Source organism: Leopardus geoffroyi, chromosome C1 (assembly GCF_018350155.1).
Source record: "Leopardus geoffroyi isolate Oge1 chromosome C1, O.geoffroyi_Oge1_pat1.0, whole genome shotgun sequence".
In the NCBI taxonomy this organism is placed as follows: domain Eukaryota; kingdom Metazoa; phylum Chordata; class Mammalia; order Carnivora; family Felidae; genus Leopardus; species Leopardus geoffroyi.
The window spans coordinates 24866670-24891888 of record NC_059328.1 but is presented as its reverse complement, the minus strand read 5'-3'; the positions used below and the strand labels follow the sequence as shown (position 1 = coordinate 24891888).

General features: G+C 37.2%; 1 protein-coding gene across 11 annotated transcripts in view; it reads right to left on the bottom strand.

The window, feature by feature from the left end:
* LOC123597549 (S100P binding protein) overlaps positions 1 to 25219 on the bottom strand; it is a 47873-nt gene that overhangs the window by 5528 nt on the left and 17126 nt on the right. For 5 of the 11 annotated variants that reach the window (XM_045476551.1, XM_045476549.1, XM_045476548.1 and 2 more), the window contains exons 2-5: positions 25080 to 25192; positions 23536 to 24380; positions 22815 to 22903; positions 21030 to 21133 (exon numbers count right to left, since the gene is read on the bottom strand). In XM_045476551.1, the coding sequence (XP_045332507.1) occupies positions 21030 to 21133; positions 22815 to 22903; positions 23536 to 24378 (1036 nt within the window). In that variant the 5' untranslated portion in view covers positions 24379 to 24380; positions 25080 to 25192. Of the gene's footprint in view, positions 1 to 17434; positions 17463 to 21029; positions 21134 to 22814; positions 22904 to 23535; positions 24381 to 25079; positions 25193 to 25219 lie in introns of all 11 variants that reach the window. The other 6 variants (XM_045476553.1, XM_045476552.1, XM_045476547.1 and 3 more) reach the window with 4 other exon arrangements.

Below are 25219 nucleotides of genomic sequence, written 5' to 3'. Positions count from 1 at the left end.
ATCTGGGAGACTGGTAAGGTGCTATGCGCTTTACATACTATCTTATGGAGATAGATGTTACTAAAACATCACTTTGGAGGTGGAACCTGGGTAGCTCAGTCGGTTAAGCATCCGACTTCAGCTCAGGTCATGATCTCATGGTTCACGAGTTTGAGCTCCATGTCGGGGTCTGTGCTGACAGTCGGAGCCTGGAGACTGCTTCAAATTCTGTGTCTCCCTCTCTCTCTCTCTCTGCCCCTCCCCCACTCATGCTCTGTCTCTCTGTCTCACAAATAAATACACATTAAAAAAGTTTTTTTAAAACATCACTTTGGAGATGGGAAACTGTGGCTCGGTGAGGTGGACTTGCTTTAAATGCTCATTAAACCGATCTCAAAACTGGCTCCTGTTTGACTCTATGCTTTTCTGATAATCCTAATTTTGCACTTAGGGGCTGAGACTTAGGAGAAGCTCACAAAAGCAGAAATTATAATTAGAGAGAATAAAATAATTTCCCTTGACCAGTGGTTCTCAAATTTTAACATGCATCATAATCAGCCAGAAGTATTATAAAACTGATAGCTGGGCCCAACCCCAGGCTTTCTGATTCTGTAGGTCTGGAGTGGGGCCTGAGAATTTGTATTTCTAATAAAGGCCTAAGTGATGCTGAGGCTGCCGGCCTGGGAACCACTCTTTGAAAACCACTGCCCTAGACGGTACAGACTTTTCTTTCGGCCAGTTTACATACTTCTCATTGCCTTCATTGTGCTCAGAAACCGGAAGCAGTTTAACCAGGCTACAGCCCATCTTTTCAAGTTCTGATAAAAGATATTTACTTAACTTTTAGGATGAATCTAATTTATTTGAAGCCTCAAGAAGCCAAGCTATGTAGAGAAAGTATATACTTTGAAGTTGGGCAGACTTAAATTAAAATTCCAATCCAGCCACTACCTAGTTCTAAGACCCTGAACAAATCATTTCACTTCTAGGCCCACTTGACCCATTTATGAAATATGTACAATAATATGTAGCATGAAGTAGAATACTAGGAATACAGCACATAAAAACTTAGGATATTGCCTGGCACAAAGCTGTAAGTGGTAACTATTGTTATTAAGGTGTTACAGCCACAGGCCTATGTTAGTTTGCAAAGACTCTTCAAATCATATGACAATCAATCACCTCTCTGTAAGGAAAAATGTTTATTAAGTGGATCAGTCTACACATAAACTCAGATATGTGTTACAGCACTCAGCAGAAATTCTCTAACCATAATGAGATGATACTTTTCAGGAAAAATTTATAGACTCATCACAAGCTTCTGTGCAGTTAAAATTAAAAAGTACAACCAAGGGTAAAAGAAGACAACTGACAAAATGAAAAATATCTTTGAAACACATATGGCAAAGTTTTAATGCCCTTATTCTACAGAAGTAATCTCCTCATAATAAAAGAGGTCAAAGGACATAAATAGGCAATTCACCAAAGTAATACAAGTGATCAGTAAACATAATGAAAAGATGTTCAATCTCACTAATATGGGAAGAAAACATATGAATCTCACTTCTTGAGAAGGAAATATAAACCAGAAAAGAGTTTCTCCTTTAAGAAGGGAAGTAGCTTTAGATTAGAAAATCCCTTGCCTGCTGGATGTTAAACTAAAATCAAAGGTCTCAATTCAAATTGCCTTTCCCATATCCCACTTTCACATCCCAGCACCCCATCCTTCTAGGCCGGCAAAAAAAAAATGTCTCTGTGAGGGGAAAAATCAGCTTTGAAGGATTTCAAGATATGTTTTTCCTGCCAAAGCATCATCAAAGGATGGCTGGCAAGATATGGGTATTGTGGCGTCCAATCTCAAAATGGAACAAGATTATCTGTGGACCATGTCCTTCAGTTCACTCGTCTCTTACCAGCTACAGCCTATAAAACTATCCTGATGACGGAGGCTAAAGATATGCTATAAGCCTCCTATGAAGAAACCCATTTACTTTTGGGGTACCTGGGTGGCTCAGGTCATGATCTCATGGTTCGTGGGTTTGAGTCCTGCGTCAGGCTCTCTGCTGCCAGCATGGAGGAGCCCACTTGGGATCCTCTGTCTCCCTCTCTCTTTGCCCCTCACACACATGCACGCACTTGCTCGCTCTCTCTCAAAAATAAATAAACATTACAAAAAAAACAAAAAACCTATTCACTTTAAACTAAAAGGAGGAAAAAGTGGCCAATTAAGCCCAAGGCTTCAAGTATTAAACTGCTAGGAGTCAATCTAGCAGCAGCAACTTACATATAGCACTCACCATGTTACTGGACATTGTCCTATGAGCTTTATATATATATATATATATATATATATATATATATATATTTTAATGTTTCTTATTTTTGAGAGAGAGAGAGAGAGACACAGACAGAGCGTGAGTGAGCAGGGCAGGGGCAGAGAGAGAGAGGGAGACACAGAATCTGAAGCAGGCTCCAGGCTCTGAGCTGTCAGCACAGAGCCCAACGCGAGGCTCAAACTCATGAACCACGAGATCATGAGCTCATGACCTGGGCCAAGGTTGGACACCTAACCAACTGAGCCACCCAGGTGCCCCAAGCTTTACATGTATTAACTCATTTGTTCCTTATAATAATCCTATGAGGTATTTTCCCCATTTCACAGATGAAGGAACTGAGACACAGAGAAGCAATTTTCCCAAGGTCACACAGTTAGTTAACAGCCTGAATAACAATATAATACCATCGAGTTGAGTTTCCTTACAATTTTTTCTGGGACTGACATTTCACACTGGGGATTAGAAAGCAAGAATCCTACCACAGTATGTGTACTTGCATACTCATTACCTCACACAGTGGTAAGTAAACAAGGGCTCAATAATTAGGTCTCAGCTCATGCACCAACAAATGTTAGTTTTCCTTAGCAGTAAGAACTTACTGATGGACTATGGGAACATTAATTATTAATAAGACTTAATGATCTAGAGATAATGAAAACTACATTTATCAAGCATTTATTATGTGCCAGGCACTTTGCTAACAGCTTTGCATGTACCCTATCATCTAATCCTAACCACCACATGGGGCAAATACCATGATCTCCATTTTATTCGTGATTAAACTGAAGCCTAGAAAAGATACCCATCTATCATCTAGTAAATGGGAGAGCCAGGATTCAAACCCAGGTGGAGCTAATAATCCAAAGAACCTTATTTCAGCTCATAGCTTCTATCTCTTCTTCCAAATTTAGAGATGCTAACAAGAATGGAAATGTTTGAATTTTCTCTTCACAGTCTCTAACAGATGGGCTTTCTTGGACCAACAATCAGTACCATGGGTTTATTTTAAGTTGTGGCTAAAAGGTGGTGAAGACTGTCCTTTGTTTTGTGCCTAAGAATGAAATTCATCTAAGAATGAAAGTAAGAGGAAAAAACCCTAACATTTCGGGAATTAGATAAACAGTCCGTCTAAACCTTAATCTATAAATATATACATGACTAGTTTTGGTGGAAATCCAGTCTAATACCTGTCCTTAGTAAGTCAGGTCAATCAATTGTTAGAAAGGAGGAGGAATGGAAGATGCTGAGTGCTTGCTATGCTGATGGCCCTCCTGAAATCTTAGATTCACACTTTATACATGACCCTGTTTAATTCAGTGTGGCACATGACCCAAGAACAGAGAATCTCTCAGCTGGCTAAGGACCTAAAGAGCTGGCCTGGCACCAATAGGTCTTTAAGTAGATCAGTCAGACACTCTCCTTTGGAATGTGAGTGCGAGCTTTAGTAATGAAAATGAGAGAGAACACACAGGCAGGGCTCCGCGAGAGAACAGACATGTGAGACAGCTAATAGAAGCACTGGTCACAGAGAAAGATAAGTATGAGAATCACTGAGTCAGCAAGAAAAACCTGGACAGGGAACAAAGGCACCTGTTTCTGGGGGACATGGGGCCTGGATCTACAGCTGATTCTTTCTACTATGAGAACTGGCTATATTGTTGCGTGTCTAATCTTCATCCTCTCCTGTAAATCCTTAAACTCCAATTACTTAAAGGCAATCACAAGGTCTCTCTCTATTCCTTGCAATAAGAAAAAAAAAACCTAATACAGGAAAGGGAATGAAGAGGAAAAGAACAAAATGTGCTATATGGGTGCAGGCTACTGCTTTTATAAATACATTAATAAAATAGGAATAAAAAGGAAAAAGAGATGAGTGGAAAACAAGAATGCAAACATGTCACCTCTAGGTCAACAAAACTGCAATGATCTACTGCAAATCTTGACTGATTTCCTTGCAGACAGGGCAAAAAGCAAAAGAAAGAAATAGGAATTATTATATATTATGTATTATATAACTCATTTTTGAAGTGATGTGTTAGGTAGGGGATACTGAGTGATATAGGAATGTCCTTGACAGTAATGCCAAATGCAAAATCAGAATTTACATAACCATTGCTGCTTGTGATCTCCAGGAAAAATCAAAGCAGAGACTTCTAGGCATGATGAATGGGCTTACCTCCTACTGTGAGCCAACTAGAAACTGGGCAAAATATATGAAACAACTGTTTTCAGACTGCTCAGAATCTTGATTCCCAAGAAGGGAAACCACTGAGGTGCACCTTGAAACTTCTTGTGAGTCTCTGAGTCTGTAACTTTTCAAAATAAAAAGTTTAAAATGAAGGCAAAACACTCTAAATAAACAAAAGCAAAGAGACTTCCTCACCAGCAGACCTACACTACAAGAAACTAAAAGTTCATCAGGAAAAAGGAAAGTAACAGATGGAAAAGAACCAAGAGCACTGAAAACAGTCAGTATGTGAGTAAATATAAAAGACTTTTTCTCATTTAAAAAAGTCTTTCAAAAATAACTGTTTAAAATAAAAATAATGTGTTGGGGCACCTGGGTGGCTCAGTCGGTTGAACATCCAACTTCGGCTCAAGTCATGATCTCACAGTTCAAGAGTTCAAGCCCCACATCAGGCTGGCTGCTGTCAGCGCAGAGCCTGCTTTGGATCCTCGGTCCCCCTCTCTCTCCCTGTCCCCCTGCTCATGCTCTCTCAAAAATAAATAAACATTAAAAAAAAAAGTAAAAATAATGTGAAGAGTTAAATATATATATATATATATATATATATATATATATATATACACACACACACACACACACACACACAGTATATAAAAACAATTGCATAAAAAAACAGACTGGAGATTTGGAAGTATATTGTTATTAGGGCTTTATGTGTTAAGTGGTGGATTATTTTGAAGATGGACTGATAAGTCAAAGATGCATATTGTCAACAACGGAATCACAGCTCTCAAAGTGTGTCTAAGAATCCCTGGGAGTCCCTCAATACCCTTCTGAGGCTTAACGAGGTCAGAATGATTTTCATAATAACACTAAGATGTTATTGTCTTTTCCACTTGCATTTCCACTGTGTAGGGTGCCTGTGTAGGGTGGCTCAGTCAGCTGAGCGTCCAGCTCTTGATTTTGACTCAGGTCATGATCTTAGGTAGTGAGTTGGAGCCCCGTATCAGGGGATTCTCTGTTTGCCCCTCCTCTGCTCTCTCTCGTGCGTGTGTGTACTCTCTCTCAAAATAAACATTTTTTAAAAAGTGTACTGTGGAGTTCTCAAGAGGCTGTACGACATGATTTAGAGTGCAGAACCACAAGTGAGGATCTAGCAGTCTTCTGTTTAGCCAGGCATTAAAAGAGATTTGTAAAATGTAAATCAATGCCATTCCTTTCCCAAAATTTTTGGTTTCATTTTCAAAAAGTTATTTTTAGAGGCACCTAGCTGGCTCAGTCAGTGGAGCCTGCAACTCTTGATCTCAGGGTCATGAGTTGAAACCCCATGTAGAGGTTACTTTTTTAAGAAAGTTATTTTTATTTATTTATTTTTTAATATTTATTTTTGAGAGACAGAGACAGAGACAGAGAGATAATGTGTGAGGAAGGGGCAGAGAGAGAGAGAGAGGGAGACACAGAATTTGAAGAAGGCTCCAGGCTCTGAGCCATCAGCACAGAGCCCGAGGCAGGGCTCGAACCCACAAATCATCAGATCATGACCTGAGCTGAAGTCGGACACTTAACCAACTGAGCCACCCAGGCACCCTTACTGCATTTTTTTTAAATGTTTATTTTGAGAGTTGGGGCAGAGAGAGACATACAGACAGACAGACGGACAGACAGAGAATCCCAAGCAGGCTCCACGCTGTTGGCGCAGAGCCTGACGCGGGCCTCCAACTCATGAACCATGAGGTCATGACTTGAGCCGAAATCCTTAACCAAGTTAACGTATACATTTTACATAATTCCAATGAAAATATCATCAGAATTTTTCCTGGAGCTTAAATTTTTATTATAAAGTTAACTTGGAAGAACAAATAAGCAACAAATAGTGAGGAAAAAAATGGGGGAATGGGTGCAATGGTGTACATGACAGACTGCTGGCCTTAGTAGATGTAAAAGCATATTATAAGGTCACTATAATTAAAAGTATAGACAGGGAAGACTAAAAATAGAAGAGAAAACAACACTTTAGAAATAGATGCAACTGTATATGAACATTTAATATATAATAATCATGACCTGAACTGAAATCAAGAGACGAATACTTAACTGACTGAGCCACCCAGGTGCCTCCTCCAAAAATTATTTTTAGTAAAAACACATTATTTCTGTTAACGTGCAATGAGTTTATTATCTTAAAATATATTAATAAAAAATAATTTTTCAGTTCTTTTAATATGATTAAGTATAGACAGATGTAACCCACACAAACAAAAACACTTTTTGGGGTCCTAAATTTGAAAAGTGTAACTGGGTCCTGAGACCAAAACCTCGTGAGAACTACTACCCTAGAACGACCATGAAAAATAAAACAAAGAGGTATAGAATGGAGATGAAATGGAATACTAAAAAATACTTTAAAAACAGCAAAAAAAGGGGACTCCTGGCTGGCTCAGTCAGTGAAGCTGTGACTCTTGATTTCAGGTCATGAGTTCAAGCCCCATGTTGGGTGTGGATGGAAACTACTTAAAAAAATTTTTTTTAAATAAAAACTAGCGGGGCGCCTGGGTGGCTCAGTCGGTTGAGCGCCCGACTTCAGCCCAGGTCATGATCTCGCGGTCCGTGAGTTCGAGCCCCGCGTCGGGCTCTGTGCTGACAGCTTGGAGCCTGGAGCCTGTTTCAGATTCTGTGTCTCCCTCTCTCTCTGACCCTCCCCTGTTCACGCTCTGTCTCTCTCTGTCTCAAAAATAAATAAACATTAAAAAAATTAAAAATAAAATAAAATAAAATAAAAAAATAAAAACTAGCAATAATAATAAAGAGCCTTGAAAAAAAAAGTCAAGAAAAGATGAAAGAAAAAACAAAGAACAGATAGACAAACAGAAAACAAGTAACAAGATGGCAGATTTAAAACCAACCATACTGACTGGACTCACACTTAAATTAGAAGACTGAGATTATGAGGGGCACCTGGGTGCCTCAGTCAGTTAAGCATCCGACCTTGACTCAGGTCACGATCTCACTGTTCATAAGTTCGAGCCCCACATCAGGCTCTGTGCCAACAGCTCAGAACCTGGAGCCTGCTTTGGATTCTGTGTCTGCCTCTCTCTCTGCCTCTCCCCCGCTGGCACTCTGTGTCTCTCTCTCAAAAATAAACATTAAAAAAAAAAAAAAAAAAGAAGACTCAGATTGAGGTGGGGAGAAAAAAAAGCCACACTCAACTATATAGTGTCTACAAGACATCCACAAAGATATGAGGGGCACTGGCTGGCTCAGTTGGAAGAGTGTGCAATTCTTGATCTTGGAGTTGTGAGTTTGAGTCCCATGTTGGGGGTAGAGATTACTTAAAAAAAAAACAAACAAAAAACCCACATCATGCATACAGTAGTGAAAAGAAAGTTGGAATAGTTACATTAATATGAAACAAAGTGACTCCAAAACAGAATATTAATAAAAATGTAAGTACTGAATGTTGCTAAGAGTAAAAAAAGTTCATAATGATAAAGGTGTCAATTTATCAAGACGTGTAATATTCCTATAAGTGTATGCATCCAATAGCAGAGATTCAAAACACACAAGGCAAAAACTGACAGAACTGAAAAGAAAAACATGAAAATCCACAATTAGAGTTGGAGGTATTTAAACACTCCTTTTAGTAAGAAAATCTGTAAGGATATATAATTGAACACCACCAGCAACCAACAAAACCGTACTAAAATGTATAGAACACTCCACCAACATCAGAAATATATATTTTCAAGTGCACAGGGAACATTCACCAAAACAGACCATATGGTGGGCTATAAAAATAAGACTCGGCATATTTAAAAGAAGTGAACTCATACTGAGAATATTCTCTGACCACAACGGGATTAAGCTAGAAATAAGAAGATTGCTGAAGAGTCCCAAATATGTGGAAATTAAGCAACACACTTCTAATTACCCATAGGTCAAAGAAGTAATCACAAGGGAAATTAGAAATTGCTTTGAGCCAAATGAAAATGAAAATATATCAAAATTTGTGGGATGCACCTAAGTAGCACTTAAAGGGAAAACCTGTGACTTTAAATGCTTGCAGAAAATAGAAAGGTCTCAGATCAGTGATCTAACCTTCCATATTAAAAAGCTAGAAAACAAAAGCAAATTAAACCCAAAGTAAGTGGAAGGAAAGAAACAACAAAGTGTAGAAAAAAATTAAATGTAATAGCCAAAACCAATATAGAAATATGAAACTAAAAATCTACTTTGGGGGAAAAAATCAGTAAAACTGACAAACCTTTAACTAGATTGTCCAAAAAAAAAAAAAAAAAAGACAAATTACCAACATTAGAAACGAAACAGTGACCATCACTACAGATCCTACAGTAATTAAAGGAATCTTTAGGGAAACATTATAAATAATTTTATGCCAATAAACTCATCAACTTAGATAAAATGGACAAATTCCCTATAAGACAAAATTTTAAAATGGACTCAAAGATAAAGAAATTCTGAAAAGCCCTGAATCTTTTACATCTGTACTTTGACACCTTGCCAAAAAGAAAACTCCAGGGTTGGATGGCTTCACTGATACATTCTATCAAACATTTAAAGGAAGAAATGATACCAATCCTACATAAACTGAGAAAACATTTCCCTACTCATTTTATGAAGCCAGTATTACCACAATATTTAAACTAGAGAACAATACAAGAAAAACTAAAACCCAATACTCCTTATTAACAAGACGTAAAAACTGTTAAAAATATTAGCAAACTGAATTAAGGATAATTCATGAAGATCAATGAGTTTATCCAAGGAATGCAAGTTGGCATAAGAGTCAAAAATCAATAAATGTAATACACCATGTTACAGAAAAAAGGAGAAATACCAATATGACCTTCTAAATAAATGCAGAAAATTCAACTAACAAAATTTACCACCATTTATGATAAAAACTCCAATCAAACTACAAACAGAAGGGGAACTTCCTTGACCAAACTACCAATAGAAGGGGAACTTCCTCAAACCTGAACAAAGGGTATCTATGATAAATATACAGCTAATATCACAGTTAATTTACTAGAGATCCTAGCCAGTGCAATAAGGCAAGAAAAGTAAACAAAAGGCCTATATAGATGGGAAAAGAAGAAACAAGCTGTCCTTATTTGCAGATATTATCATGTTAACACAGATAATCCTAAGAGATTTATTAAAAAGTTACCAAAAGTATCAAAACCACAATAAGATATCACCTCATACCAGTCAGTATCAAAACAACAAAAAATAACAAGTATTGGCAAGGATGTGGAGAATAGGGAATCTTCGTGCAGTATTAGTAGGAATGTAAATTGGTACAACCACTATGGAAATGGTATGGAGGTTCCTCAAAAAATTAAAAATAGAAATACCCTATGACCCAGTAATTCCACAACTGGGTAATTACCCAAAGAAAATGAAAACACCAATTTGAAATGATATATGCACCCCTACATTTATTGTGGCATTATTTACAATAGCTAAGATATGGAAGCAACCTGTCTATAATAGATGAATGGATAAAGAAGATGTCACACACGTGGGGTGGTTGGTTGTCCGACTTTGGCTCAGGTCATGATCTCATGGTCCGTGGGTTTGAGCCCCACGTCAGGCTCTGTGCTGACGGCTCAGAGCCTGGAGCCTGCTTCAGATTCTGTGTCTCCCTCTCTGCCCCTCCCCTGCTCACACACTGTCTCTTTCTCTCCAGATATAAACATTAAAAAAAAAAGTTTAGAAAAAAAGATGTCTCTCTCTCTCTCTCTCTCTCTCTCACACACACACACACACACACTAACACACACACACACACACAGAGGAATATTAGTCAGCCATAAAAAAGACTGAGATCTTATCATTTGCAACAAAATAGATAGACCTAGATGGTATAATGCTGAACAAAATAAGTCAGAGGACAAATACCATGAGTTCACTTATATATGGAATCTAAAAACAAAACAAAAATCTCAAAAAGACTCTTAAACACAGAGAGTAAACTGTTAATTGCCAGCAGGAAGGCAGGTGGGGAAATGGGTGAAATAAAGGAGATTAAGAGGTACAAATTTCCAGTTATAAAATAAATAACTCATGGAGATGAGAAGTACAGCATATAGAATATAGTCAATAATATTGAGTAACACTGTATGATGGCAGATAGTGACTACACTTATGGTGGTGACCATCTATTAAATTATAAAAAAGCATTAGGATACCGATGAATTTAACAAAATATGTACAATAAAAACGACAAAATGTTATTGACAGAAAAAAAGCTACTGACAGAAATTAAAGAGGCCATAAATAAATGGAGAAATATATCCTGTTCACAGGTTAGAAGGCTTACTATTGTTATGATGTCAGTTCTCCCCAAACTGATCTATTATAGATTCAACACAATCCCAATGAAATACCCAACAGGTGTTTTTGAACAAACTGACAAGCTAAAGTTAATATTTAAGAAAATTATAGAAATCTAAACAATTTCAAGGCTTGCTCTACAGTTATAGTAATCAAGACAGTAGAATATTGGCATAAAACATATATATATATATATATACATATATATACACATATATATACACACACACACACACACACACACACACACACACACACACACACACATATATATATCAAACAAAATAGAGAATTCAGAAACCCATGGAAAGGATAATCTATTCAAAAAATTTAGAACTAAATATTCATATACAAAAAAAACCCCTTAAGCCTTTGCAGTATAAAACCCACAATAAATAGTATGATCACTTTGCAAAAGTTATACAAACCCTATATGACTCAGCAATTCCATTCCTAATCATTTACCCTGGAGAAATGAAAACACATATCCATACAAAAACCCATGTATGACTGTTCATAGATGCTTTATCCGTAACAGCCAAAAACTAGAGACACAGATGTCTTTCAACAAGTGACTAGATTAAACTACAGTATATTAATACAAGGAAAAATTCAACGGCAAAAGTACAGAACTACTGATACACATAGCAACATGGATAAATATCTTAAAATTATTCCAAGTAAAAGAAGCCAAACACAAAAGAGCACATACTGCATGATTCCATTTATATGAAACTCTAGAAAAGACAAATCTAATTATAGTGACCAAAAAGAAATCAGTGCTTTCCCAGTGCAGGAGTGGGATAGAGACAAAATGACTGAGATGGAGCGCAGGGAAAATTTGGGGGATGGTAGGAATGTTCTATCAATCTTGATTGTTGTGATGATTTAACAGGTGCATAACTTTGTCAAAGTTCAGCAAAAAGTACACTTAAAATGGGTGCATTTTAGGGGCGCCTGGGTGGCGCAGTCGGTTAAGCGTCCGACTTCAGCCAGGTCACGATCTCGCGGTCCGTGAGTTCGAGCCCCGCGTCGGGCTCTGGGCGGATGGCTCAGAGCCTGGAGCCTGTTTCCGATTCTGTGTCTCACTCTCTCTCTGCCCCTCCCCTGTTCATGCTCTCTCTCTGTCCCAAAAATAAATAAACGTTGAAAAAAAAAATGGGTGCATTTTAGGGGTGCCTGGGTGGCTCAGTCAGTTAAGTGCCTAACTCTTGATTTTGGCTCAGGTCTACCTCACGGTTTGGGAGTTCAAGCCCCACACTGGGCTCCATGCTGGCAGCATGGAGCCTTGCTTGGGATTCTCTCTCTCCCTCTCTTTCTGCCCCTACCCCACTTGCTCTCTCTCTCAAAATAAATAAATAAACTTAAAAAAAAAAAGCCACTATAAAATGGGTGCATTTTGTTGCATGTAAAGTATAGATCAATAAATCTGATTAAAAACACAGGTCAAGGCATACATCCAGAGAAACAGAGATTGACTGCATGAGTTTATCTTCTCCTACTCCTAACATTCCTTACTAAATTAGAAAAAAAAAGACTCAAATAGATGGTCTTAGCAACCATCTAAAGAAACTAGAAAAAGAGCAAATGAAACCCAAAGTAAGCAGAAAAAAAGGACATAGTAAGTATCAGAATGGAAATCAATGAAATAGAAAACAGAAAAATAGAGAAAAATCAGTGAAACAAAAGCTGGATTCTTTTTTAAAGAAGGAATTACATAATAGTGTTCATAAATTTTTAGCCAGACTGATTAGAAGAGAGAAAACACAATTACTGATACCAAGAATGGGAGGATGACATCACTAAAGAAAACTATATAAAAGGCTAATGAGGGAATGTTATTAACTTCCTGCTAATAAATTTAACAACTCAGATGAAATAGTCAAAGTCCTTGAAAGACCACCAAAGCTCACCCAGGAAGAGATACCATTTCTTCTATATAAACTCTTCTGGAAAATTTGAAGAGGTAGAAATAGTTCCTAATTCATTCTTTGAGACCAACAGTACTCTGATACCAAGACCAGATCAAGAGATTATAGAGAAGTATAAAACAATACCCCTTATTAAGGCAGATATGAAAATTCATAACAAAATTTTAACAAATCAACCCAATGCTATCATTATAAGGATAACACCTTAAGACCAAGTGCAGAATGCATAAGACCAGGAATGCAAAACTGGCTTAACATTAGAAAATCAAATAATACAATTCTCAATTAATGGACTTTAAAAAACACAACAACACTGTATGATCATCTCAACAGATGCAGAGGAAGTATTTAATAAAATCCAACATCTATTTCTAATATAACTCTCAACGAGCTATAAATAGGAGAGAACATCCTAAAGTTGATAAAGGGTATCTAAGAGAAACCTAAAATAATAATTAATGGTGAAAGACTAAATGTCTTCTTCCTAAGATCAGCAACAAGTTGCTTGTACTACTTGTATTAAACACTGTACTGGAGGTTCTAGCCAGTGCAATATGGCAAGAAAAGCCAATAAAAAGCATCCATATTGGAAGGGAGCAAGTAAAAATGTGTTTATTTGCTGATGACATGATCACAGATGTAGAAACTGATGCAATCTACAAAATAGGTACCAAAACGAACTAGTGAATTTAGCAAAGCTGCAAAATATAAGGTCAATGTACAAAAATCCACTGAATTTCTATACACCAGCATGAACAATCCTTTGTAAATATGGGAGGATCTGGAATTTATACACTGCTGGTGAGAATATAAAATGGTACAACCACTTTGGGAAATAGTTTGGTAGTTTCTTAAAACAAACAAAAATAAAAAACAGCTAAACATACACCTACAATCTGATCCAATCATTTTACCACTAGATTTTTACTCGAGAGAAATGAAAGCATATCCATACAAAGATCTGTACATGAATATTCACAACAGCTTTATTTGTAATAGCCAAAATTTGGAAACAACCCAAATACCCATCAATAGGTGAATGCATAAACAAACTGTGGTATATTTATATAATGGAATACTACTCAGCAATGAATAGGAATAAACTATCAAAATGATGAATTTCAAAATAATTATGCTTCAAGAAAGAAGCTAGTATATACTATATGATTCCGTTTACATAAAATTCTAGAAATTACAAACTATAGTGACAGCAGATCAGTGGTTGCCTGGGGAATAAAGGAGTAAAGGAAAGGTAGGAGGGAGGAACTATAAAGAGACACAAAGAAAATTTGGGGTGTGGTATGTTTAACTCAATTGCATGAGTTTCATGGGTGTATACAAATGTCAAAACTCGACAAGTTGTATACTTTAAATTTGTGCAGTTTACTAAATTTCAATTACAATAAAAAAGAAACAAAATCTTGAGATAAGAAATTAGTTCATAAATAAGAACAACACAATATGCAAAGGGAACAAAACAGGAAAAGGCTCTCAGAAATCACAAATGTGAATATAAAAATAAAGAAGTCAAGGGGCGTCTGGGTGGCTCAATCTGTTAAACACCAGACTTGTAGTTTCAACTCAGGTCATGATCTCATACTTTCATGAGTTTGAGCCCCGCACCTGGCTCTCTGCTGGCAGCACAGAGCCTGCTTGGGATTCTCTCTCTCTCCCTCTCTCTCTGCCCCTCCCCTGCTCATGCTGTCTTTGTCTCTATCAAAATAAACTTAGAAAAAAAAAAAAAAAGGAAAGAAGTCAGTAAGAAAAAAATATCCCAGCAAGTAGAACACTTTGCATAATATAATGGATAAAGAGAAGACCCTAAGAACTTCCAGAGAGAAAAAGACAGTTACACAAAAAGGAATAAAAATTAAATTAATAAAAGACTTCTTAACAAGAAGACTAGATGTAGGTCTCCAAAATTCTGAATAAAAATGATTTTCCATTTAGAATTCTCTACCAAACTACCAATCAAGTATGGCAATAAAGACGTTTTCAGATACGGAGGGCCGTCCAAATTTATGTCACACTTTCTTAGAAATTCTCAGAGAAGGTGCTCCACCAAAACAGATCAAGAGGAAGAAATAGGGGTCCAGGAACAGGAGTCAACTGAGGAGGGCAGCAAAAAGAAATACCAGGATGATAGCTCTGCAGCAAAGCTGGAGAACAAGCAGTATAAATTGGAGCAGAAGGACACAAGGCTCTAGGAAGGTCTCCAGAAAAAATTATTAAAGGAATTGATAGATTACTAGGTATGTTTGTGCATTTGTAGAGGGGCACAACCCAGACACACAGACAACATAGATAAGGATATAAACTGCAAAAAGATTAAAGACAAATTAATTTGTAGTTTAAAAAATAAGTGAGGTAGGGACACCTGGGTGGCTCAGTCACTTGAGCATCTGACTGGCTCAGGTCATGATCTCATGGTTCATGAGTTCAAGCCCCACATCTGGCTCACTGCTATTAGCACAGAGTCTGCTTTGGATCCTTTGTCCTCTTCTCTCCCCTGCCTGTGCTCGCTCACTCTCTCTCTCTGTCAAAAATAAACATTAAAAAAAATAATAATAAATAAAAAATAAGTGAGAGAATGAATTACTCCAGAAAAATAAATTATTCAAGAAAATGAAACTATAGTATAGTGCTTGGCTTGGCAGTGAACGATATTTACATAGTTGTAATACTGATGAATATTTAACCACCATAAGGGCAGCTACTCCCAGAAAACAGAAAATAACAAGTGCTGGGAGTGCAGAGAAACTGGAATCCTTGTGCACTACTGGTGGGACTGTAAAATAGTACAACCACTATGTTAAACAGTAAGGAAGTTCCTCAAAAACTTCAAAGTAGAACCACCATACCATCTAGCAATACTTCTGGGTACATATCCAAAAGAATTGAAAGCAGGGTCTTGAGGAGATATCTGCACACCCATGTTCACAGCAGCATCATTCACAATAGCCAAGAAATGGAGGCAACTCAAATGTCCATTGAAGGATGAATGGATAAACAAACTGTGGTATATACATGGAATGGATTATTATTCAGCCATAAGAAGGAAGGAAATTCTGACACATGCTACACCACGGAGGACATTATACTAAATAAAATAAGCCAATCACAAAAAGGTAAGTGCTGTTTGACTCCACTTATATGAGGTATCTAAAATAGGCAAATTCACAGAAACAGAAATTAGCATGGCAGTTACCAGGGTTTATAGGGAAGGGGAAAAGGCTAGTTGTTTTATAATGGGTTTGATAAGACAAGAAAGTTCTGTAGATGTTTTACAACAATGTGAATAAACTTGACACTACTGAACTGCACACTTAAAAACTGTTTAATTGTGGGGTGCCGGGGTGGCTCAGATGGTTGTGTCTGACTCTTGGTTTCAGCTCAGGTCATGATCTCACAGTTCATTGAGTTCAAGCCCAGCATTGGGCTCCATGATGACAGTGAGGAGCCTGCTTGGGATTCTCTCCCTCTCTCTTTCTCTGTCCCTCCCCTGGTCACGTTCTCCCCTCCACCCCAACTCTCTCTCTCTCTCTCAAAATAAATAAATAAACTTAAAAAAATGATTTAATTGGTCAATTGGTATTACTTTTCTTACCATAATTTAAAAAAAGATTAATGGGGTCATGTCAGAAGACACAGGAGCCCACTTGGAAGGAAGGAGTCCCCACTGGTCAAACTTGAGACAAACAGAATTTTAAAAAGTAATGACTATACATAATGACCACTGTAACATTAATTTTTAAGAATCTATGAGATAATAGTGATACTAAAAAAATCTTTATAGAAGAACGGAAGGTATTCATTGCAAAAGAAATTATATTAGAAATTATTTAGAAAATGAATACTTTCTATGCAATTCTCTGTGTAGTAGCTGTTAGGCAAGGATCATCAATGAATACTAAAACAATTAAGAATTGTTGTGGAACAGGATATTCAAATGATACCAAAGCAACACCCACAGATGACTTACTAATTACAAAGGGGAAAATGCACCTTACAATGGAAAGATATGACAGTTAACACTTTAACAAAGTGATCAAACTTAGCATCACTATTAGAACACCATGCCAAAAAGAAAAAAGAACACCCTGTTACTGTGTGGTGTCCCCTAATCTGATAAAGATCGAATACATAACAGTGCCTATGAATTATACCAGTCAAAAATGCTTAGTCTGAATCTAATCCCTCCTCCAGATCCAACTTCCAATATATAGGAAATACAGGGGATAGAGGAACAAGTTAAATGACACCACAGGGAAACAATCAGACACAATTCAGAATGTGAGACAATCTACAAAACAAGTGACCTAGATTAAGAGAGACTAAGGAGACAATAATTAAACACGTGAACCTTGATTCGATCCTGTTTGAACAGTTTACAAGAAGACATTTTTGGGACAACTAGGGAAACTGGAATATAAACTAGATACTAGATGATTTTTAAAAATCATGATTAAGTATATATTTCCAATAAACATAAATAAAAAATGTTTAACCTCACTAATTATTAAAACAAAATATGTTAAAATTTACCTATCAAATTGGTGACAATAAAAATTAATACATTTTTTGGGGGGCAGGACAATCTGGTAACATGTAACAGAGGTTTTTAAAATATTTATATACTTTACCCAGCAATTCCACTTCTAGGTATTCATCCTATAGAAATAAGAGTTGTACATAAATATTTATTGACCAGAATGTTCACTGCAGCATTACTAATGAAAATGGGCACAACCTAATTATCCAAATGGAATAATAAATTATATAATACTTTGTAATCATTAAAAATCTTAATTTGAGATAATTAACATGAAAAGGTCCTTAGAAGACATTAAATATATGGAAGAGAATAGTTATTTGGCACAACTAGGAACTACCACTGGAAACTATAGGGAAGTAGAGTTTGTCTCAGTGTAAGGAATAACTTTCTAACAATCAGAATTTTTTAAACAATGAATGGCCTGCTTCATGGTTAATGAGTTTGTGTTATTAGAATTCTAAGCAAAAGCTGAATGGTCACTTGGCAAAGATATATAGAACAGATTTATATGTTAGGAGATTAAAGAGAAGATCTTAATGCTCCTTTTCTACTCTAAGAACTTATAATTCCATATAAAGTTTTGCATTAGCTGGAATGTCAGGAAGGAAGTAGTTGGTAATTCTTTGTAAATGCTATTAAAGACTCACCTGGCATTAAACTAAACTGGAGTTGAAGGATGACTTGTATTATCATATTCTGTATCAATAACATACACATTATTGATAAAGTGAAAGAACATTAACCCAATGGAGAGAACTCAAACTGAATTGACAGGAACTACATTACTAATTTCTCTGTTTCTAATAAAGAACCTGGAGAGTTATACTTTTCCAAGGTGAAATAGCACTTAACATATCAAAAAGGACAGGAGGCACTATATGCTTCCTCTTTTTGTTTCTGGCTACTCTTTACTTCATATATAAATAGAGGAGGAATAAAATATATCCCCACTCTCCTCTGCAATTTTGTACAGAATCTTTAAACTTTGGACGCATGAGTAGTGGGCAGTGGGAAGTAACACAAAAACATGGTATCACACTGGGTTCCTGGAAAGCAGAAGCAAGTGCTAGAGGACTCTGAAATTTTTAGAATAAAACTGGTGATGATGGCAATTCAAAAAAGAATCCCCTAAAAAACACACTTAAAAAATAATAATAATAACCTTTTATTATGGATATTTTCAAATACACACCAGAGTAGAAAATATAGGGGCGCCTGGGTGGCTCAGTTGGTTAAGCATCCGACTTCAGCTCAGGTCATGATCTCACAGTCCGTAAGTTTGAGCACTGTGTCGGGTTCTGTGCTGATGGCTCAGAGCCTGGAGCCTGCTTCAGATTCTGTGTCTCCCTCTCTCTCTGCCCCTCCCCCTCCCACTCTGTCTCTCAAAAATGAATGTTTCAAAAAAAATTAACAAAAAACAAAGTAGAAAATATAATGAATCCCCACATAACTATACTCAGCTTAATTAATCAACATTTTGTAGAAGTTGTTCCCTCTAATTTTCCAGGGTTTTGGCTTTTTTAAGAGTTGAAAACAAACACCTGACATCATACTACTTTACCTATAAAAACTTCAGTTTGAAAAGATACCCTTTCTTGCAAATAATACCAAGTATTCGATAAATGTTGGCTGCTAGGTACTGTTAGTGGCTAGGTACTGTTCTGTGCATTATACTTGTGCTTACAAGTATTAATTTTCACATATGCTAAACCTCATTATTATACTCATTTTGCAAATGAGAAAACTGAGTTTTATTGGCTCAGGTCACAGAGCCAGTAAGCAGTGGAGTTAGGGTATGAACCCAGAAGTTAACTCTAGATTAGACTTTACTCTCTCAACCACTGTATGCTGTCTTTCCCCTATGCATGTTATTCTAGCTGTTTCTTATGGGATATAGATTATTATGGTAAAGTGGGAGAGGAACTGCTAAGTGGGAAAGAGACTGGAAAGACGCTGTAACATGAGTAGCTGCTCATTGCTTTTCTTGTGAAATTTTCTCTTCTAAATGTCCCAAATGAGAAGGGAAATATAATTGGGTATCATCAGTGTGAATTGCCTAGGACATAAAAGAAAGTCACCTCACAGAGGGAAAAGCAATGCTCAAGTCTCTTCCACAGAGGTTAAACACACACAAACTTCTTTCAATCTGCCCCTCCAGTTAATGACCCGCAGCGAGGGGGTCTGGGCCGATGGGAGAGGGGTGTCTCTAGTTCCACCAGACCTTTAAAATGGTTCAAACAAGGGGCACGTGGGTGGCTCAGTTGGTTAAGCATCTGACTCTTGATTTTGGCTCATGCCATGATCACACAGTTCATGAGTTTGAGCCCTGCGTCGGGCTCTGTGTTGACAGTGTGGAGCCTACTTGAGAGTCTCTTTCTCGCCCTCTCTCTCTCTCTAAATAAATAAACTTAAAAAAAAAAAAAACTTTAAAATAGTTCAAACAAAGAGATCTCACAAGCAGAGGGCTGAGCCATCAGTACAAGCAGTATTTGATTCCTTAATGAAGTCTTTGAAGAAAAAATAAAAGGACCTGGAAAAAAAACTTCTTCTGGCTGATGCCTCAGTTCCAAAACTACTAATTAAAGATTTGTTTTTAAAAAAAAAAGGGATGGGAGTAGTCTCCTCCGAATCTTTGGTCAAGAATTCTCCTAAAACTCTTCCTAGTAATTTATGACAGATCTTAGAATAACAGAATTATTTTCCCCATGGAGCCTACCTAGGGTGTCCTCCACTCTCCCCAAACACAAACAGAAGTGCTTCTTCCTTGTTCCTAGTGCACATTATACATAATTCTCTTAGAGCACTAATCAATATTGTGGTATAATCATCTTTACCTTCTCTGGACTATCAATTCCTAGAAAGCTAGGACCCTACTTTGGTCCTCTTTACATTTCAAATTCCTAATCTTCAAACCTAGCACCACTGAAAATATTTGAGGAAGATTTGCTAAATGAATAGAGAAAGAAGCTGAGGATGACCAAATATGGAGTGATATTTAGGAGAAGATAACTTTTATCAGTACCTCTCTAACTTCAGCCCCTTTAGTATAGCCCACAAATTCCCCTCCCTTTAGGAGTTTTCCCACCAGCTACTAGTCCAGGATGAATGATAACAGGGCCTATATCTTTTGAGGGCTGGAGAAAGAATCCGGCCACCTTGCTTTGTAATAGCTTTTAATGAACTACGGAGAACTCAGCTTGAAGAATCTGGAAGGTAGTCAAAACCTTTTAGGAGCTTTTATTCAAATGCAGATACAGAATATTATTTGAAATGCCTGCCTTTTTACATTTAAATCCTGAAGGAAACAGGGAAAATAAATAATTCTATATAAAACACTAGTGATTACTAAGCAGCCCTTGGTCATCCACTTCTATTTTTCAGACAAAAAAATTCCTTATCAGAAAACTACAGGTCTGGTTACAGTCCTCAGCCATGGAAGACGCACTCTTCACATAGTGGTATGAGTCTCCTTGGACCCCTCTCTAATACAGGTTAGCCAAACCACTTGGGGAATTATTTGGTTAGGCAATCTTTTAAAGTAAAAATCTTTGGGTAAAGAAGTTATCTTTCTCATCAATTTTAGAAAATTCAAAATAATCTCCCAGTTTAATCTATATTACACTGGAAAAAAAAAAGAAGTCCCATCACATCTTTTACATGCCATTCTCTGGTTACCATGTTACCTTGGTTAGTGTCCTTTGGGTGTTCTATGTGAGCAATGACTTCCTTGAGATAACTTTGCTTCTGCTTTTCTAGATCTGATTGTGAAAACGTCGGAACATTAGTCCTTGAACAAAGCAAACCGGGAGGAAAAACAGCCCATTAGAACCATGAGTGTAGTGTTTATAGAGAGAAGTCATATATTGCTGATCAGTTAGAACAACTAACTTTCAGAGGCAAAATACTCTTTAAGATCCAGTGACAGAAGACAGTGTTAGTCACATAGTATAAAGCTGAAATCAAGTATGGAGTTGAGAAAAAAAGGAAGATGAGAAACAGATACAACCTCCTGTTAACAAGGCATAGGAAAGTGAAGATTATCCAGTCCCCAGAGAAAGTAAGCACTTGTTGAGTAATTCAAGGTTAATCAAGAAATAACTTCACAGAGCCACAGAAAAACTCAAAGAGATAAAGACCAAAAAGAACCAGCTGGGTGTGGCAGTTAGAATACTGGTGACCTTGGCAAGAACAATTTTTGGCCCTTGCTCATCCTGTTTGCACTGTACTATGGAGTCACTGGATTAGAATATGGAGATAATAAATTCATAACTGTTCTAAGTAGCCTGACTTGGCTCTTTGGTATAACTTCCACTGTAAGTAATTCACCAAGTTTCCCTCAATTGTGCAAAGAAAACAAAACAAACAAAGAAACAAACTGGGATTAAGGATAGCAGTCAAAGGAAACTTTAGCCTCATTTCTAATACATTAAAAAGAATTTAAAGCAGAGGAGAGCCTGGGTGGCTCATTTGGTTAAGCTTCCGACTCTTGACTTCAGGTCAGGTCATGGTCTAGTGGTTTGTGGGTTTGAGCCCTGCATAGGGCTCTGTGCTGGTGGTGCAGAGTGCTTGGGATTCTTTCTCTCCCTCTGCCCTGTGTGCTTTCTCTCTCTTTCAAAATAAACTTAAAACAAATTTAAAGCAAAATAAATATAGTATCTGTGTAATAAAAAAAAATTTTTTAATCCCTTTGTAGGGAAGTCAATCTGACTCAACCTAAAAAATAGCTCTGCTATGGGGCGCCTGGGTGGCTCAGTCGGTTAAGCATCCGACTTCGGCTCAGGTCACGATCTCACAGTTCGTGGGTTTAAGCCCCGCGTCAGGCTCTGTGCTGACAGCTTGGAGCCTGGAGCCTGCTTCGATTCTGTGTCTCCCTCTCTCTCTCTGCCCTTCGCCTGTTCACACTCTGTCTCCCTCTCTCTCAAAAATAAATAAACATTAAAAAAAAAAAAGCTCTGCTAATTGAAAAGGCCCATGTAGAGACACTGCCATCTCCTGGCAACAAGAGAACAGATTGTAAAGTGACCCAAATCTGCAACCTCTACTAGAATTTTCCCTCAAGGACAGCTGCATTCAAGTTGGAAGAGATGACTAAATGATCTTCTACATAGTTGTATTTTAATGTTGGTGTTCAAATTATTCTAACTTCCTATCATATCTGTGACCAGGCTTCCCCATACACAGGAAAAGAAATCTTACATTTATACAGTGTTTTCACTAACAGGTCTTTCTGACTCTTCAAAATAACTGTGAGAAACAGCAGGGAAGGCATCATTAGCCTCATTTTGTTGACAAATAAACATAGATTATTTGACTTGCCCAAGGTTAGACAGCTACACGTTAGTGGTCCCAGAACTTAAAGTATGCTTATTCCTGGTGCATGGTTTTATTCCACATGAAGGGGAAATGGAGGAGCGGAAGACAGAAATTGAAGAGAACCAACAGAAACCAGAATATTATCATACTGTTACCTTCTTTTGGCTTGCAGAACAGGTATGACTTTGCCTAGTCTTCTCTCGTTGACTTTCAGCTTCCCAGAATCCTTGTCAAGAACATCCTGCTTTCATTCAAAGCAGAAGATAGTCATAAAAAAAAAAAACAAAAAAACTGAAAACACCATTTACAGACATATTCTTAAACTATAGGCTACAAAGGCATATTCCTGTACCCTACTGTGTAACAGGCACTATAGCAGATGCCTTAAATGAGATAATAACTAATTTTAAGGAAAAGAAAGAAACCCTAAGTTGTATGCCCATTTGACAGGGAATCAGGTTTAAAGAGGTTAGGTAAATTGTTGAAGATTTTTTAGCTCTTCAGTGGCTGATCAGGTGCCGTATCTCATTTAGCATAGCAACCAGAGATTGAGACTTAGGGTTAAAACCCCCAAAAAAGGAAAAGTAATAGTAATATCATCATTATCTTAGTAATTAGCCAATAATAGCAATTTAATATTATATACCAGTTACCATATAGACATTATTTAATTAATCCTTACCATATATGTGTGAAGTATTATTTAGTCCAATTTATAGATAAGAAATACGAGAGAACAGAGAGGCTAAATAATTTTCCCAAGGTCACAGTTCTAGTCAGGGTTCAAATCCCAATTTGTTTGATGAATACAAAGCTTTGCTATACAGCTTATGAATGAAAATAATTTTTCTCTTTACCTTGAAAAAATATACGTACTTTGTTTGATGAACTGGAAACAACTGGAAACGTCATTTCACAATTTGATTTATGTGATCCATTTTTCCAGGATGACCCCAAATGAGGAGTCTCTGAATTGTCCAAGATCTGAGAGAATACAGGTGTAGGTTTCTTACTGTCAGGCATATTTTTATCAGACACAGTTTGCTGAAAGTTACTGTCTGGAGAAGAGAGCGGGGGCATATCCCAAGCAGAATTATTGGGACTGATCCCTTCAGATTCAGTGCAGAGTTTGCTCTCATTTGGGCTAAGACCATCTTCTCTCATCTCTTCCCCAAGGGAGGAGGGCTTTTCAAGATCTTTGGATAAATCAGTCTTATCCTTATCAAGCACAGCATCACAAACTGTTGGATTAAATGGTGCAACTGTTACTTTTACAAGATTCTTTTCTAGTGCAAAGTGTCTGTTTAACGGTTTAGTAGGAGTTGGGCCATGACCAACTGATGTACTTAGTTGAGGTAGTTTTAAGAGGCCAGGGGTCTCAGCTACTGGTCCCAAGGTGTATGATGAATTTTTCTCTTGGGAAGTATCAAATAGAATTTGATCCCCTTTCCCTCCCTTCTCAACGTGACTGCTGTCATCTTTAAGCAACCCTCCTCCCCAAGAAAAGTGCTCATTTGATAGGTCATCATCCTTCAAGAGCTCCTGAATATCTTCCTCTGTGAAACTGAAATGGCCGTCATCTTCTTCTCCCTCAGACAGATCCAGCAAGGAGTCATCCAATCCATCCTCATCCGAGGAACCCCATGAAAATGGGGCACTGTCTTTAGGCAAGAGAGAAGTCCCAGAAGACTGTTCAGAGGGCACTAGTGAGCACGTCATATCTGGAAAAATAAGAAACAGTTTCACTGAGGTACAGGAAATCCCTATATCAACTTCTGTTTTATAGAGTGGTAGTATCCTAATATTTCAAATTCTTTGCGCCATGACTTATAACATGAGAAAGAATTTTAAGATATTTAACCTTACCAGAATCATGGAAATACACATTCGAACAGTGACATGCTTTTTTTCCTAACAAAATAGTAAAAATTAAGATGTCACAATATCTAAGTTGGTAAGGATGTAGGAAACAAGCGCTCTCACAATCAGAATAAGACCATTAAGTCAGCACAATATTTTGTGGAGAGTAATTTGCAATACCATTTGACCCCACAATTTTACTTCTGGCAATTTTTCCTACAGTAGTACCTATACAAATGCACATTGATACATTTATAAGGATGTTCAAAGCAGAATTATTCAAAATAGCCAAATATTGGAGAGAACCTTAATGTCCATGACCGGAACTATTTAGTGGAATCATGGTACACTCATTCTATGGGATACTTTACAACTATTTAAAAACACAATGAAATAGATCACTATACACTAGCATGGAATAATATCCACAACATAAAAGGAAAACAAGTATATATTGTGTAAAATGCTTGGATTTTCAGTTTACACTTTGAAAAAACAAATACGTATAACTTTTAAAGTTAAAAAAAAAACTTTAAGAATACAAGAATTGTCTTCCATACTGTGTGGAGCTGCTGGCGTGATCTCTTTGCCACGAGACCAAATGGAAAAAGGTTTCAGCTCCTGCTAGCTGTTCCTTTCAGGAGACTTGTCAAAATGATTGACTCCCACCTTCCTGCAGGCACAAAGAAAATTAGAGGAT